The 17975-nt window shown below is 44.8% G+C and overlaps 1 protein-coding gene across 2 annotated transcripts in view; it reads right to left on the reverse strand.

Annotated features, from left to right (window-relative positions):
• Window positions 1–9139: 9139 nt before the first annotated feature.
• Window positions 9140–17975, reverse strand: part of CAPSL (calcyphosine like) — a 153473-nt gene continuing 144637 nt past the window's right edge. The window contains exons 5-6 of one of the 2 annotated variants that reach the window (XM_069627125.1): window positions 17568–17671; window positions 9251–9387 (exon numbers count right to left, since the gene is read on the reverse strand). In XM_069627125.1, coding sequence (XP_069483226.1) covers window positions 17570–17671 — 102 coding nt within the window. In that variant the 3' untranslated portion in view covers window positions 9251–9387; window positions 17568–17569. Of the gene's footprint in view, window positions 9388–17567; window positions 17672–17975 lie in introns of both variants that reach the window. The other variant, XM_069627126.1, reaches the window with a different exon arrangement.

Genomic DNA, 17975 nt, shown 5'->3' on the forward strand with positions numbered 1-17975 from the left:
TAAAGTGGAAGAGCGATGTTGAAATGCAAAAAAGTTCAAGCTGTAAGCAAGATGAAGATAGTCAACTAGTTTACACCTGTAAATATGCTTGGAACCGCAAGAAAGCTAAGAAAACAGTGCGGCTTGCTATGCTAAGTAGAAGAATAGTGCAGCAAGCGCCATTATACATAAATCTACCTCAAATGAAGTACTTTAGTATAAGTATATTCCACTTTGCAAACAAAGCAGAATCAACTAAGGTTACTAAAGGTTGAATGAGCAGAGATTCCTATTCCTGCAAAACAAGAAGAGACGGCTGAATCGAAACTCGGCAGATACAACTCGTGCCAGGAGAGCCAATGTCACACCAATAGAAGGACTGAACAGTAGCTACATATAATTGAAACTTAAGAACAGAATATCCTGTCTCTGAAAAGTCAGGATAAGGAGGCATAGGCAGGTGGCAAGCTAAATAAGAATCAAATACACAAATTGAGAGAAACTAGACAAATTCACGGTGTGGGAAGCACGTGACCAGCCGAGTGAGAAGAAGCACGGGTTCACAACTACGCTTGGCATCTGCCCAGGCAGAGATATGAGAACTTTTCCAGACATAATATGGAGTTTCAAGGCCAACCACAGTGAAATAAGGAACAAGTTACTTACCTGTATCTGTTGTTCTCCAGCATGGGTCTGGCATGGATTCACATGCTCATGAATATTCCCCGTCGTCAGGCTGGGAATCCTCGGTAAAGAAAAAATCAGTATCAGTTTCGTTTCTGATCTGTCTTTCTTAGTAGTAACCAATCACTGGTCTCTGGGTCATACTGCCCCCAGCCAATGACTGCCCTCTCCCTAATCCCCGCCTCTGGCAGCCATCCTCAGATTTGGTAGCACGTAAAGTGGCAGTATGACCAAGTGAAGAACCGCAGAGGGGTAGGACGGAGGGTTCACATGTGAATCCATGCCAGACCCATGCTGGAAAACAACAGTTACAGATAAGTAACTTGTTCCTTCTCCAGCATGGGGTCTGGCATGGATTCACATGCTCATGAATATAAGAATCAAACAATTGGGCTCCTGGTATGGAACCTATTCTACCCAGGAGGGTTAACTGAAGAACAAAGCACACAAGTGAATAGGTTCAAGAATACTATTGCTCATACACACGAAATCCCACAGTTTTTTGTGTAAACTCTGCCGTTTCTTCAATGAGACAATACTCATAGAGGTTATATTGTAGAGAAAAAAATCTCTCAGACACAATTATTATATATATTGGAACTGTGTGAGTGGTATACATAAAAGCACAATTCCAGGGAGAAAACAGACATCAAAATGGTTTCTTGGACCACAACAGAACAAACAAGAATATGTTTTCAACACACTGTATCAAGGCGTTTTTCAGGCAAAAATAAAGACAGTGTGTGTATAACAAACCCAATCTGTGTGGGGGGTTGTCAAAAATGCACAATTCAATGGTGTGAAGTTACAAAACAAGGTTCTTAAAACAACATAAAACATTTGCAAGGACACAAAAGAGAAATTTGCATGTGTGGACAGCAATATATGTGCTTTAGTTTCAGGGAAATAGTGCGTCTACACCAGGTGTTTCGGCCATTTCGGTCTATGGGGTAAATTCACAGGCACTGTATAAGAGATCCGCTAGCCGAGTTGGCTGGTCTCTCGGTAATCCTCTCACCGGCAAAATCCAGGTAAGAAGGTCAAGGAGTGCTCTCTCAAAAAACAACAATCCGCCGTTGGGTGCACGGCTTGGATCGTGAATCAGGCAGAACTGGTAGTCTGCAGGAAAAAGACAGCGGGCAGCGTCTCCTCAAGCTGCTGAGTCACTGGGGAAACAGCTGGATTTTGCCGGTGAGAGGATTACCTAGAGACCAGCCAACGCGGCTAGCGGATCTCTTATACAGTGCCTGTGAATTTACCCCATAGACGTCATTTCACACAGAACCCGTCCTGATGATGGCCATATGAATGATGAGGCTCATCTAGCTCAACTCCAAATGGCCGAAACACCTGGAAGTCCGACGGCACCTTGGGCATGAAGGAGGGGTGTGTCCTCAGCACTACCCTCATATCGTGAAAGGTCAGGTATGGAGGCTTGCAGGATAGGGCCTGAATCTCTCCCACGCGTCGTGCGGAGGTGATGGCCACAAGGAACGTTGTCTTCCACGACAGAAACTTCAACGGGCCAAATGCAACGGCTCGAATGGCGGACCCATGAGCCTGGTCAGCACCACGTTGAGCTCCCACGCCGGGGCGGCGCCTTCACCGGTGGGAATAATCAAAACAGTCCTTTCATAAATTCCTTCACCAGGCGATGAGACCACAGGGATGACCGGCCTGTAGTTCTGGTGTATCGGGAAATCGCTGCCAGATGTATTTTGATTGAAGCATGAGATAGTCCAGCTTTGGCTATCGACAGTAGGTATGGTAGCACTTGAGGGGCTGTAATCCTGAGAGGGTTAATCCTCTGTGCACGGCACCAGACAGAGAACCTCTTCCACTTGTGTCCGTAGCACTTGAGAGTTGAGGACGCCCTGGCCTTTGCAAGGACCTCTTTGCAGTCAGCCGGGATATCGTATCCTCCAAACTCTAGTGCTGCAGGAGCCAGGCCTGCAAGTTCAGCGACTGCGGGTCGTGAGGAAGAATGGCGCCTCCTTCTCTGGAGAGAAGATCCACGTCCGTCGGCAGTTTGACTGGTGGGGACGCTGACAAGTCCAGAAGGTCCGGGAACCATATCTGTCTCGGCCACTTCAGTGCAACGAGGATCATCCTGCACCAGAACCTCTTGAGTTGGTTGATGAGCCTGAGCAGCAACGGCAACGGAGGGAACGTATAAAGGAACAGGCCATCCCAAGGAAACGAGAAAGCATCGCCCATGCTCCTCGGTTGGGGGAACCTGCTGGCGAACCTCTGGCACTTGGAGTTCGTCGCCGTCGCAAACAGGTCTATTTGGGGTTTGCCCCATCGCCGGAAGAGTTGATCCACTTGATCCTGGCGTAGTTCCCACTCGTGGCACGAGCGCAGCTCCCTGCTGAGTGAGTCGGCGATGGTGTTTTTTATCCCTGCCAGATGAAAGGGTACCAGGAACATCCCCTGGGCAACGGCCCAGTGCCACAGGTCCTGTGCTTCTTTGGACAGGGCTGGGGATCTGGTTCCTCCCTGCTTCCTGATGTAGAACATCGTGGTGGTGTTGTCGGTGAAGATCCTCACCACTTTGCCCCTGAGGGACGGGAGGAAAGACTTGAGAGCCCAGAACACCGCCCGGAGCTCCAGTATGGTGATGTGGAACAGCCTCTCCTCCGGGAGCCATAGTAGGGGTAAACATGGATCCCCTGCAGGCGCAGCCACGCCGCCATCGGTGCTAGGCACTTGGTGAACACCCTGGGAGCCGACTTCAGTCCGAATGGGAGGGCCTTGAACTGGTAGTGCCGCCCTTGGACCACAAACCTGAGGAACTTTCAGTGCCTTTTTAAAATGGGGATATGAAAGTACGCATCCTCCAAATCCAACGACGATAGGAAATCACCTTCCTCCAGCTGTCTCAGCACGTGCTGGAGGGTGACCATCCAGAACTTCTGTGCCTTGATGTACTTGTTCAGTCGACGCAGGTCCAGGATGGGGGGCCATCCGCCCGTCTTCTTTCAGACGAGGAAGTATCTTGAGTAAACTCCGGAGCCCTGAAGCCTCTTTGGGATGAGCTCGATGGCACCTTTTTTGAGCATCGCCTTTACTTCCAACAGTAGTTGAGGGACGTGGTTTTCCTTCCTGGCCACGGGTGGAATGCGGGGACACTTCTTTAGGAATTTGAGTGTGTGCCCCTGGGCCAGGGCAACGAGCACCCAACGGTCGGTGGAGATGGATTTCCACACGCTGACGAACCTCGTCAGCCGGCTTCCCAACGGGGTGCTTCGGTGGGGGCCCGATACCACGGCCGGTTCAGTCTTGCTTGGCCGCCGCCTTGCCGCCTTGGCCTCCTTGGCGACGACAGCGAGGTCCTCCTGACTTGCCTAGTCCCCTGTAGGCTTCTTGTGACGAGGAGCGGGATGCTTGACGGTACGTTGAGGAGCCGCCGCCAAATCCCTTGGAGGAACCTTGCTTGCCTCCGGAGTTCCGAAAGGGAGGACGTCGTTGTTGTAGAACTCCCAAGGCCTGAGCCGTCTCTGTGTCGGTCTTGATGACCTGAAGGGACTCATCCACTGTCTTCCCAAACAGGTTGTTCCCGTCAAAGGGCATGTCCAAAACCTTGGCCTGTACATCCTAGCGGAAATCTGTTGCCTTGAGCCACCCCTGCCGTTGAAGGCAAACACCGCTGCCCAATTGGTGGAAACCGGTGTCGGCAATGTCCGTGGCCACCGTTATGGCATAGTCAGAGGCCACCTCACCTTGCTGCAGGATTGCCAGGGCCTCTGCCCTCTTATCGTCCGGGAGGAAGTCCAACAGGGGGGCAATCTTGTACCACAACTCCCTGTCGTAGCGGGCCACGATCGCTAGGGCTTTGGCTGCCTTAATCGTCGTCGCCGCCGACGAGATGACTCGTCGTCCCATGGCATCCAGCTTCTTTCCCTCGCCGTCCGGCGGGGAAGTAGAGGTCGAGGCCGATGCCCCCACGCTTTCTTCTTGGCCGCTGCTGAAACGACCGAATCCGGGGTCTGTTGCGCTCTAAGGCACAAAGGGGCGGCGTCGGGGACCCGGTACTTCTTCTCGTAACGGTCCCTCTTAGCAGGTGTCGTGGGTGGGTTCTTGAGGAGGGCAAGTCCCTCGTCCCAGATGTCATCCAACAACGGCACTGAGGACCGTTTTCCTTTTGGCCTCACGCCGTTGTTAAAGGAAGCCTTCCTTCTTCTTCTCTTCAGGGCAGAGCTGAAAAAGCTTGGATGCCCTGGCGATCATGGCGTGAAATGAGCCAATTTCGTCGCGAGGAGACGCCCGAGGAATCGGCGATGGGAGATCAGCCGTCCCTATCGTGGCCGTATCCGTCCCCGTGTCCTCCCTCGGAGTCGGGGAAGGAGACAAAGGCGGAGAGGGCCGTGAGGGCTGAGAAGGCGGGGTTGGTTGGATCCTTCTTCTCTTGTTAGGGGGGCTTCCCGACAGACTCGGCTCTGTCGGGTCATCCGTCGGAGGGAAGGGCAACCTGGTCCTTATCTCCGTGCATAAGGCCTGGATTGCTGTCAAAATGGCCGCTGAGTTGTCTTGTGGCCCGGGCTGCGACGGACGCGATGGTTGCTCCTCCTCCACCAGAGCCTCGTCCGTGGCCAGCAGACGCTGTACCTTGCCCAGGATGGCCTTCATTCTTTCCTCCAACGGCGTCACCCTCATTCTCGTTCGTCCCCCTCGTCGGGATCCCTCCCGTGGGGACGGGCCTCCTCTATGACTTCGACCAGTTCCTCCTTGGAGGTCGTGTTCGTGTCCGTTAAGGCCACCGGCCTCCCCCTCTTTTTCCACCGGGGTCTTCACGGGGGTCTTCTCGATTGGCTTAAAAGAGGCTTCCCTCCACGGGGGCAGGGAGTCTCTGGGCCCTGAGGTCGCCTCCACTGGGGGAGCCTCCACAGGCTTCCCCAGGGCTGTAGCGATACCCTCAATAGTGGCCTTGGCCGGGTGAATCAAGGCCTTCACCACCTTGGGCGCGCTTGAGGCCTTCACCTTAGGGGGAGGGTCACCGCCTCATACCCCTTCGGCCCGGTTCCTTCGAGATCGACCGGGGCCTCTCCAGAATCCTAGCCGAGTTCTCTGACTTTCTCTTCTCCGAGCCAGAGCGTTGGCTCGCGGTTGATGGTGTCGGTGAAGGTGCGCCCTGCCTGGCAGCCGAGGAGCCCGACCGTTCGGCGCTCCCAGTGCCCATGGACTTGTGGTGCTTTGCCATCTGTTGGGCCCCCGTCGCCGGGGCACCCTCATAGGACTTAGAAGACCGCTCGGGTTTCTTCTTCTTCTCACCTGCTGGGCTCTTGCTTTCCAACCAGTTGGCGAGACGGGTCCGACGGTCCCTCATGGTCCGTTCCGACATGTTCAATCAAAATGCACAGTCCTTCTCCATGTGCGATTTGTCTTCATGAAGGCAGTAGAGGCACTTCGAGTGCTCGTCCTCCTTGAACAGGTTCTGTAGCTTGCATCCAGGGCAGTTCCTGAACAGCTTGCCCGGTGTCGAGCTTCCTTTCTCCTGGGCCATGTCCACGAGGTAGGCCTCAGAAAACTTTTGGAATCCTCCAAGAAGCGTAGCTCAACAAAAACTTCACCCTTGAGGGGCGTAGAAGATTCCGAAATGGGTCCCCGTTGATAGGAAGTAGAAGCGGTGGAGATTGAGGCTCTATTTAACCGAAAAATGAGAAATCTCCTTGAAAAAGCGCGAAACGCAGAAAAAGATCGAGAGCTAAATCACGAGGACTCCCAACACTTGAACGTGCGGTAAAAATCTGAGGTTTGGCTGCCAGAGGTGGGGCTTAGGGAGAGGGCAGTCATTGGCTGGGGGCACTATGACCCAGAGACCAGGGATTGGTTACTACTAAGAAAGACAGATCAGAAACGAAACTGATACTGATTTTTTCTTTACCGAGGATTCCCAGCCTGACGACGGGGAATATTCATGAGCATGTGAATCCATGCAGACCCCATGCTGGAGAATTGACACATAGTTGCTGAAGCGATGATTGATTGTAACCTTAATTGGAGAAAGGCCAGGTAACTAAGGGGCACCCCACACCTGGCTGACCATTCTGCATGCTGCTAAGCGAAGTGGAAGAATATGCATGGGGTTGGTGCCAACCCAATCACAATGGACCAAATAATCTAGGGTCCTATAGTTAGTAGAACCAATGAGACATACTTTTTGTGATGTTTTCAGTACTCATTTTTGAAGGTAGGGCTTAGATGCCCAGCTGTCAGTGTTTACCCAATCCCCTCACTCCGTTACCCTATACAGATATAGTACCTATATTAAAGTTACCTTTTCCTAACCAATAGAATTGCATGTTAACTTTTGAGTGTTACACGTCAATTATGACGAGTTTTGAGTATAAATATTACAACTTGTATGAAGTTCGTTGGAGTTGAAGCGAGAAGGACGATTGCATCACTGCTGATTTCCATGACTCGCCGTTTTTTGTACTTTTCATTAAACGGACTTCCTTTGCCAAACCATTGAGTTGTCCTTATTGATTGGTGTTGGAGTAATAAATCTGCACCCCCATCCATCTCAAGGGTGCAGCTATCTCGTCTTAAAGTACTTTGTTACAAATCTCGGCTCTATGGGCCAGCCAGGGGTCTCCGGAGTACAAAGCTACGACCATCAAAAAATAATAAGACAGTCCTAGTGGCGTCTTGTCAAATAAAATGGGCTTACACTAAAAAAAAAACTATTGCCAATCATTATTGCTAAGCTACTAAATAGTATGGGACAATTTTCATCAGAAAAGAAAGAAGTGTTTACAAAATAATAAGACAGGATGGTATAACTGGGGTCTCCCTTCCCAACGTTTTTAGCACGGGACAAGACGGGACTCTCAAGCACACCACACTCCTGGGCTTCTCCAGTCAAATGCCTGACTCTGCCTGACCCTAGTGTTGGGACACGACAGGTAAACGGCTCACAGTTTGCCCTAGTGATTTAAATGTTGTAGCATAAGCTATTGATTTTGTCAGTAAATAATTTGTGTTAGTGGTTGTTCCGATGGAGTGCGGAACAATAGGTGACAGCAGCAGTGTGGAGCAGATCTGGAAAAAAGAAGTACATAGTCTGTCTCTCCACCATGCCCTCATCCAAACATAAAGACAGTGTTCCTTACTGGATTGCATCATTATCTTAGCTTTCCTCTAGAATATGCAGAAGAACATATGCACCACATTCTTCAGATACCATGGTGACAACCACAGAACATTTTGCATTAAGTACTCCTCAGTGTTCTCTGGTGAACGTGCCCCACTGAGTGCATGACTCAGAGACCATCCCTAGCGCATCTTAAAAACCTTGGTAGTCAAACGTCTGTGCACCACCATCTGAGAGGCTACCACAGACACCATTTATATAAAAGTAAATAGGGTAAAAACCTCTGATATTCCATTATCTAGGAGGCTGACCATGACACCCCTTACAGAGAATGAAAATGAGGCTCTGCACACCACAACCCTCCTGCCAAACTCTACAAAAAAATAATCAGGGAGTCCTATCACCTGAAAGGAGGCCTCATAGTACCAATGAAAGAAAAAGAGCTAAGAGGAAAAGTGCTTTACTCTTTTACTTTGCACTATAACTGTGCTGAAGTCGTTTTTCTTGAGAAGACATTGGGAGGTACCACCTTGGAGGCAATCGTGGCACTGTTACAAAAAAGAACTCTGGGTTAGAGCACGACACTCTAGAACATGGACTTATGTACTGTACCGGCAGAGAGGTGTCAATCCCACCCGAGTGCCCTATTCCTGACTGTAGCAACACCGAAGAGAAAATTATTTTAGAAGATAAACATAGTAGTTCCTTTTCCTGCACTCAATATTCAACAATCCAAACAATTTCTTTCTCACATAGTGTAGACATGCGATTTCATATTATTTCATTATAAAAAATAATTTATTTGTACAGTGAATAAGTATTGTACTTTCATGTAGCTGCACAATTGAATTAAGAGGTGCTATCCTGTAAGCAAAGATTGCAGCCCACCCTTCGTCACTTTTCTTGATTCACTGAATTTTATGTGTAACATGTTTTCAATTAGCAAACGTCTTTTCAATTTTCATTTGCAGCAAGGGCTAACTTGGATGAACGCAGAGCAGATTATTTCAACATTAGAATTGGTGCTTAGCTTGCAGAATTTGTTTAATGCTGTTCTTGGGGAACTAGTCAAGAAGTTTAAAAGTCAAATCAGTTTCACAGAGACCCTGGCATTCTACCTATTCATGTTCTATGCCTTCAAAACAAATCCGGCCAACAAAGTAAAACTATACCTAGAATAGAGAACTGTGCACCAAATATTTTTGACATTGATAGTACTTCATAGCATACACTAGTAAAAATCCTATAAAAGTATTGAAGATAAAATAGTGGAAAGGCATGATTTTTAGCAGTGGAAATATAAAAAATGTATTGGCGAAAAAAGAAATATTGAGTTCAAAATCTCCAAAGTACCACGAGCATAGAGTTATCTAAAGTTCATGTCCACTTGAGTGTTCTCAGATCACCAATGTGAACTCCAGTCTTTGTAGAAGAAGGCCTTTTCTTTTCGCTGCCAAAACATCCCAGGATTAAACCAACAAAAAATGCAATATTGTGAAAAAGCAAAAAACTGTGAAAGCACAAGATCACATTTTCCAGGCACTCGTCATCATTAGAACGAAATAGGCGTCACTATCAATTGATGCGCTCACTCCGGAATAGTAGTTTAAAAATTCATCTTTTGTAACCTAAAACGAGAAAATAAATGTAAATAGACACTCACTACAATATTGAAGAACCAATTTAAAGTATCAAGTTTCTAAAGTATTTAGCTAATATAAATGTGGTGTACTAGCCTGCGCATAAAAAAAGCATGCCTGTCCATAAAAGAGAACATTTGTCAAGTAGTGTTTTTTGTCTTTTTTTTAGTGGAGTTGTATTCGGACAAACAGCATGTAACAAAAGAGCAGATGGTTATCTCTGAAGCTAAGCAGACATTAATGTGAGATTGATTTCCATGATTTTATTTCACATTCTGATTTTATAAAATTTCAAAATGTCATCGGGCGTGAGGATGAAAACCTGGAGTTAAAAGTGATCTCATTCTTAAAATGTGATTGCTAGCCATGTTACGAGAGCACATTTAGGACTCGATTACAAACGTACTCTGGACTATTCTATTCTTTGCTCTTCTCTTTCTTCCCGAGCTCTATCTGGTTCTGTCTTTCTTGATTTGTTTCTTATTACTCCGGCCACTCTTGCTCAATCATTTGGCCCAGCAATTCTTCTAGCTTACTACCCGTGCTTATGTGCTCTACAGGGCCCTCTCCTTGGCCCATTGCTTTCTATCCCTACAATATCCACCTTTCTTCTATTATTCTTTCTTTCCTTCACTTCTATCCAGATGATTCTCAGATTCTTCTCTTTTTTTCAGACCTTTCTTGAGCAGCTTCATCTAAATCTCACTAAAGGTTTCTCTCTCTCTTTACCTTAAATCTACTAAAATAGAAATCCTATTTTTTTTACTACTCCTTTTCATTATGGCTGTCCTCATTCTATTCTTTTCCCCCGACCTTCAACTTTCCTCATTTGCTGGGAATATTGGAGTCTTTATCCCTTCACATTTCTTCCCTTGCACGTTCCTTTTGCTACCAACTTTGCAATATGCATATAATCTAGGGTTTTCTCTCTTTTTCTGATGTTAGATTTGATATCTCTTTAGTTTTTTCTCATCTTGACCATTATTCCACTCTTCTCTTGGGCCTCCATGAATTAATTTTGTATTTGTGTTCCCTCTTTCATGTCTTCTTATCTCGCTGCTCTGTAGTGGCTTTCTTTCTCTGGCTATTTCCAGTTGTGTATCTTGTATATTGTCTTTAAATGCCTGCATGGCCTTGGGCCTTCGTAGCTTTCTTCTCTTATTTTGATGTTCGCCTAGTTGTACTCATCACTATTCTTTAGTTTTTCTACTCTCTGACCACACCCATCCGCACAGTGCTCAGTACCCTTTATGTTCATGTTCTCTTCTGGAAACTACATTTTAGAATACTCTTTTCTTGCCTTTGTGTTTTGTATCTAGTCTGGCTCCCCTTCCTTCCTAATTGTGAGCGTGACTCCTATCTAGTCCACACAATAATTGTAGCTTCATACTCATATATGTTGTTACTGTAGTTCTGTGGCAAAGCGCATTAAAAATAAAAATAAATGAACCTACATTTTAAGTGTAACCTTAAGGACTAACTTACTAGCTCATCTTTAGAATTCTATTTTAACCACATTCTGAGGGCTAAATTGGCACGCCTTAAAGTCTCACTCTTAAAAGTGAATTATTCCATTCCTAAAACTGTGTTTCGAATCTAACTTTAAGGACTTCCTTATGATCCTATTGGATTAAAATTCCATTGTTATAATTGTATTGGTAGTACACACTGCACCTCAGCTTTTTACCACGTATAAATACAATAAACAAACTCAAAAAAGAGATTAAGAAATTGTGGGCCATATTGAATGTTGGACAGGCCAACTTACAAGTCCCCAGATTTGCTCTAAAAAGAAGACGGAATCTCCATGACTCTCTGGTATGTTCGATGTGGCAAGGGACCCCCGAGAATGCCAAACAACACTATGGCAGACCCCAAAACCAATGGGACATGCTCGTTGTGGGGCGTGTTTGGTATGCCAACAAACTAAGAGGTCACTAACCCTCGATTTGGGTTTGAGAACACCTTCGCGCCAGACTCAATTTACTAACTGCAACAGTGCTAATGTTGTCTATTTGATTACATTCCCCTGTGGTCGGAGATATGTGGGTATGACAAATAGGCCAGTCAAAACTAGGATGATTGAACATAAATCATGCATACGGACTAGGAAGATCACAGCACCCATGGTGGAGCATTTTGTACGCATGGGACACTCGGAAAATGATTTTGGATGGACTGTCCTTGAAAAAGTAACCTGTTCGGCCGTGGAGGCAATAAGCACACACTTCTTCTCAATAGAGAGCAGAAATAGATCTTTAGACTACGGTCCAACCTGAATGGCCTTAATAACATCATCTGCTGGCAAGCGCTTGCAGTTAACCACTAAGCTCTGGAATTTTGGTCTGGCAGTGAGAAATCAGTCCTTCAATGCCCTCTTTATTAAAACTACATTGCAGGACGCCATGGATAAAAATAGCTCTTCCAGATGCCCCAGAGCCTTTATATCTGGCTGTGGCAATGTGGGGGCATGTTATCTAACTGGCATGTGTGACTATGCCTGGACGTCCACCAGGCTAAGATGGCCCCAAGAATTACATGTTTCAGTTGTCCATCTTCTATCCTGATTAGACCGCGAACGGAAATGTAGCTACTAATGTGCCGTCCAAGCCCCATTACGACAGACTGCTGGTGGACGAGGCTCAGTACAAGCGGACATTGCCGCGGTGAGTAGACACTGTAAGGCTTTGGGGCGCAGAATTTCTGCATGATGTAGACTGCCCTTTTGAACAACTGGGCAATGTCCTTTTAATGTCTTACCCAGCCCGCTCCCTCACATACACCAGCCCGCCTGTTCCCACACTGAGGCAGAGTACGAGTGGTGAACACCTCCCATAGTAACTATAGCAACTGGGTGACACATAGCTAGTTTAGGAACAGGCCCGACCTGTACTTTTAAAGGCACTAGTGTGTTGTGTGTCGCATTTCGGCAGCGACGTCTAGTCTGTCTCCATAACACACGAGCCACATTACTTGTTACAGATAGATTGCACACCATGCCCGGTTTGCACTTCTAGTCGTACTAGAGTTTTGTTCTGCATGTAGGTGGCGAAAGGGCTGCGAGCACCTTGAATCCTCATAGAAGTGATCCCTCTCTCTCAGGAGCAGAGGCGCAGGGTCTGTCTCTACAATGCACGAGTCTCATTGCTATATTGCTTTTTACAGATATATGGCACTCCATATGAATACGGGTCCTGTCAATAGTTGCCCACTGTAAAAACAAGAGTACATTATTGTATTGTAAATAATGTTCTTTTCACAGACACTGAAGGGTGTTTTGTTAACATTACTCTAGGTACAGGTAACGCACATATCCTCGTCCACTATAATGAAGACGGCAGCATGCAAGTACCTTATTATTGAGTAAATATGGTTGGACCTCCTCCTAGTGATATCGTAACACTAGTAGCTTAGAAGACGGTCCTGATAAAGATGGGCATTATGCAAATAGTCCATTGAAACCGGTTGACATACACAGTCTGGTAATCAGCTTTCAAGCAACACAAACCAGACTGTTCTTTTGGGAGAGAAAAAGATCACTATATTTTTCTAATGTCTTAACGAGATACCGTGCCTCTAATCTAATACACGTTGGGTGGCACATGCTTTTAATGAACAGTGTGTTATGATCCAGGGGGAATACATTTTTGAATACCATCCCTGAGACATTCACGCGCTCGCTGTTTCTGTTTCTTAAACATAATGTTGTTTGCCCTATGGCCCGTGCTTCAAGGCCAAGGTGTCTACAAAAAACTATACCCAGAATTTTAAGAATGTGTGACTTTTGCTATGTGGACTAAGATGTGTTAACTTCTGTGGCTTTACCCACAACAAATAACGCATACCTCCTTATCCTATCCTTTCATAGACAAGCGGCACACCACCGTCTCCTACGATCAGGAGGGTGGGCATAGGGACAGACAGAGGTGTGTTCGGTCCCTTTTTTACTCAATCCCTCTCTACGATTGTTTGTCTTGGTCCATTTTAGGAGTCATGAGTGTACAAAATCTGTGTTAGAATCGCATCATGTTTAGATAGGTCTGTCCCCTTTGGGTGCTATATGATGTACGTTTAACAGACCCTACAGTTCGTATAATTAGGTCCTCCTAATGGCCTGATTCACAGAGCGTTTTCCGATGGGATTGCGCCCTTATTAAATGCTTCTGTGAATCTACATTTTAGAATACTCTTCGCTTGCCTTTGTGTTCTGCATCTAGTCTTGCACCCCTTCTTTCCTCATTGTGAACTTGTCTCCTGTCTAGTTCCTGACAATAATTGTAGCTTCTTAGTTAATGTTGTTACTGTAGTACTGTGGCGAAAGCACTTAAAAAATTAAAATAAATGAACCTACATTTTAAGAGTAAACTTAAGGACTAACTCACTAGCTCACCTTTAGAATTCTATTTTAATCACATTCTCCGGGCTAAATTGGCACGCCTTAAAGTCTCACTCTTAAAAGTGAATTATTCCACTCCTAAAACTTTGTTTAGAATCTAACTTTTAGGATTTCCTTAAAATCTTATTCGACTAAAATCACATTGTCATAATTGTATTACTAGTACACACTTAGAATTGATTAAAATCGAACAGTTAAAACAGGATGTCAGCCTCAGTCTTGAATCCGGGTCACAAGTTTCTTTCATAAAACTGTGTTAAAAATAGAACTTGACCAACTTGGTTAAAATCTTAGTCTTAGGGCAGGAATCGAATTGAACACTTATAAATAAATTGTAACGTAGCACCTAAAGTGAGCATTTCTAACCCAGTTTTAATAGTGATATTGTAGCCCCATTTAATAGTGAAATTAGAAATCAGTTGAACATGTGATTTATAATCTCAAACGTAGGTCTGGAACCTGTTTACAATCTCAATATAAGGGATAGATAAAAAACAGTATTTTGGGGCTGGTTTGAAAAAATATACTTAGAACTGTATATCAATCTAATTCTTAAAATTGGATTTTGATCACAATCTTATAACTGGGTTTTGCAATCTTACTCTTCGGACTGGATTAAAACCTTGCCATTATATCTGGATCACAATCCTACTCTGGGGACTGGATAACAACATCACGTTTAGGGCTACAGTTCAGTCTCACTCCTACGGCTGTACCAAATCTTACTATATGGTCTTTGTTAATGGGTCCCTTTGCTGGTAAGCTTTGGAGTCATGTGGCACTATGCTCCACGTGTATTTTCAATTTAGACTCAACATGGAATATATGCCTGCGTAGAACTTATTTTTAGTTATGAAATAATGTGAAATGTATTTACCAAGCACACTTTAATACGTTCATTATTGCTAAAGTTCTATTATTGTGTCATATTATGAGAAAAAAAGCAAAACGAATTTAACATTAAACATGTCAAGACAAATAAAGGGAAAGAGTTCACCCACAAATATGTTTGGCAACAGTAATACATTGCAACATGCAAATGGAAATTAAAAGCAAAGAAGCGACAGCCCAACACCAGATATTAAAATAAAAGGCAATTACAAAGAACAGCATATTTTATCAACAAGTTCCTATTTATTGGGACAAACATCCACATTTGATTCTTAGCAAGAAAAATTGTGTTTTGTTATGTGAGGCCTAAAGAACCCACATTCATGAAATAAGGTTTCAGTATGCACATCACAGCTGTCTGCTCACATACTTCTTTCTAGTTTTAGCAGATGAAATGGGAAATATTAGAGCAGGCTAAGTGAATAGAATGCCATTAAATTCCCTAGAAGAGTCAATATGTCATGATCTTTGACTTTTTCACAGATCGTTTAATTTCTGATTGATTTGTTTTTATGGTCTTATACTTCTTTTCCCTTAAATACCAAGAGTCCTTATCTTCTTTGGAGCCATTCTTTTATCTTACTATGTAGCTAATTTGTCAGCATGGAACTGGTGTCTGTCTAACTGTTAAAGCATAGAGTGCATATACAGCACAATGCGGAATCAGGGAAAAGTGTGATGCAACCTCCTTCTGACACCTGGTAGCTATCACAGCTGCCCGTCTGACTTAAAGGTCTATATAAAAAGGTTCGCGACACAAGATACGCTGTGGGATGACTCTAAATTTGTTGCGTTTTAGAACAAAATCATCTCGAGAGGATAGCTCAGGGACAACGTGCTGGAAACAAGACGATGCAGAGCAACACAGGTTCGATCACTGGGTCCGCGCTTAGAAACCTCTGGGTATTAAGTGCATTATAAATACCCAATTGTAGTTCTAACTGTGAACCATATGTAATTTCAAGTGTCTGAAGTATGTACGCCATTGCTTGAAAGTTTGCCAGAATTTCCAATTTTAAGATAGTAATGAAATAGCTATGTGGTGATGCATAAACAGTCTGGCTCACTTAAAATCTTGGCTTATGAAACTTGGTTTGTATGTTGCCTGGAATAACCCATTTTGTATCAGAAAGGAGGATGTGGTAAATGTGAAGGTGCATTACTGGGAATGGGTCCAGGATGAGACACTAGGGCCTCATTATGAGTTGGCTGGTGTGGTATTAACGTGCCAGTATTACTGAATACCGGCATGCTACCACTTCAACCAACTACAAGTTTCCCTGTTGAGGCACCTGAGTTACCGACAACTAAGAGCTGGAGGAAAGTCAGACACCTTACCGGCAAAAATCAATGGGTAATACCGTCAAATCCCCCCATGGAGTCCTATTGGAATGAGGAGTTACTGCCCTTACTGACATTTGTAATCTGGTGGTAATTCCACCACATCAAGTGCCAAGACTTGCCTGTGGAAATCCCAGGGAGCAAGCATACTATGAAAAGATTCACGGTTGCCTGGAAAAATATTTGGATGAGATTGGTCGCCGCGAGACGAGGGAATTGTCCACCAAGCTTAGGCTGGGGATTTTGTCAGTATTGACTCACACTGGGAAATTATCAGGGGTTGAGACTGATTTATTATACCCACAGAGGTGTCAAAGTGAAGAGTGCCTGATCCATTTTCTATTTCTGTGCTCAACGTATATAAAACTAAGAGTTAGATGGCTAAAACCACTCTAGTTTGAGACTGGTATTCAACATGTCCAAGATGCCCTGATGTGGACTAAATGTACGGCCTCCCCTGAAGTGGTCTTCGCTGTCGCTAGCTACCTTTGTGAGCCTTGCGACTGAGGCAGAAGAGCCTGAAGCCCAGAGGTTGAAGTGCCATCTGGGGATCTGCAATGAGCTTATTTCTTTTTATATCTGAACTTGAGTTTACTCTTTTACCATTAAATGGGATGTATTATTGTGCATGGATTTATTCTGAATAAAGATTGTTGTTGTTTGTTGCATAAACTTCCCTACATTAAAGATCCAACTATTTGTTGTTCTTTCACAAAGAACTTAGATCATTTAACATGGTTTGTGGTCATCATCCCAACCAACAGACCAAGCGCTAGATTCTCAAATCTTTTTGGGCGCAAGAGAGGACTTGCGCCAAAAAAGGAGCAGCCCAATTCTCAAATGGCACTGATGAGCTCAGATTCTTCCACCCCCGACCACCCTTTGTGCATATAATGGGGCGTTTCAGCACATTTAAAAGCACATGCCGAATTCACAAACAGGAAGTGCTTTTAAAAGTGCAGCAATTAGGGTCATCGCCCTAATGGATGCAAGGGGGCTGGACGGTGCACCTTTGTGCCACTGCCCAGGCCCCTCCTGAAATGCATATGAGAATGAAAAAAATATGAAAAAAGTGCATCATCTGCGCTTTTTTCATTTGCGCCCATTTTTGAGAATCTGCCCCCAAGTCTCTTCATTGAAACTTTAAAGATGGGATTGCCCTTCAGTCCTCAAAAGATATAAGAATACATTTACGATAGTAAATGTATGTTGGATTTTATAGAATTTAGTCACGTGTTTTGTGGTAGGTATATGAAGGTCAGTTTCTACAACATTTTGATATGCTATTTTATTTGAACACGGTCTTATATAAATAAAAACATGGTCTCATTTTTTGGAATGGTTAGTAACACAGAAAGGTTGACCCTTGCACAGAAAACCACACCAAAGCTATGTCTTTTCATATTGAACCACAGGAGTTAGTAGCTGTTAGTATCCCCTCTGCAACCCAACTTGCAGCAATACCAATTCAGTGAGTTGAGCATGCATTTGCCAACTATGCAAGGAGCTGAAAATAAAGGTGTTCGTTCCTGAGCCATACACTTAGAGTTTCCAGGCGTTCCTCATCATGGTGATGAAGTAAACATCGGTGTCTATCGACGCGCTGACTCCAGCATAGTAGTTAGTAAATTCCTCTGGTGTAACCTAACGGGTAAATGTTAGAAACAGAAAATAAAACATTTTCATTTGGCATTTCCTCACACATACATCAGCTCTGTAAAGCCCACATCGGAAACAGGAGTTTTGGATACAACACTGAGTGCGTCAGCACCCCAATGAAGTAATTGCAGGCAGAGCAGTGCCAGCAACCAGCACTTTTCTGCCTCTGAAAGCACTTGTACAACATTAGAGATGTTAATGAGTCACGGGGCAAAAACTGTAGCAATAGCACTCTCGTACTAGCCGACAGGGTGGTGAATGGGAAAAAGGTCAGCATTTCGATTGGAAT

The sequence above is a fragment of the Ambystoma mexicanum genome, chromosome 6p (assembly GCF_040938575.1).
Source record: "Ambystoma mexicanum isolate Mex_15411 chromosome 6p, UKY_AmexF1_1, whole genome shotgun sequence".
Classification (NCBI taxonomy): Eukaryota; Metazoa; Chordata; class Amphibia; order Caudata; family Ambystomatidae; genus Ambystoma; species Ambystoma mexicanum.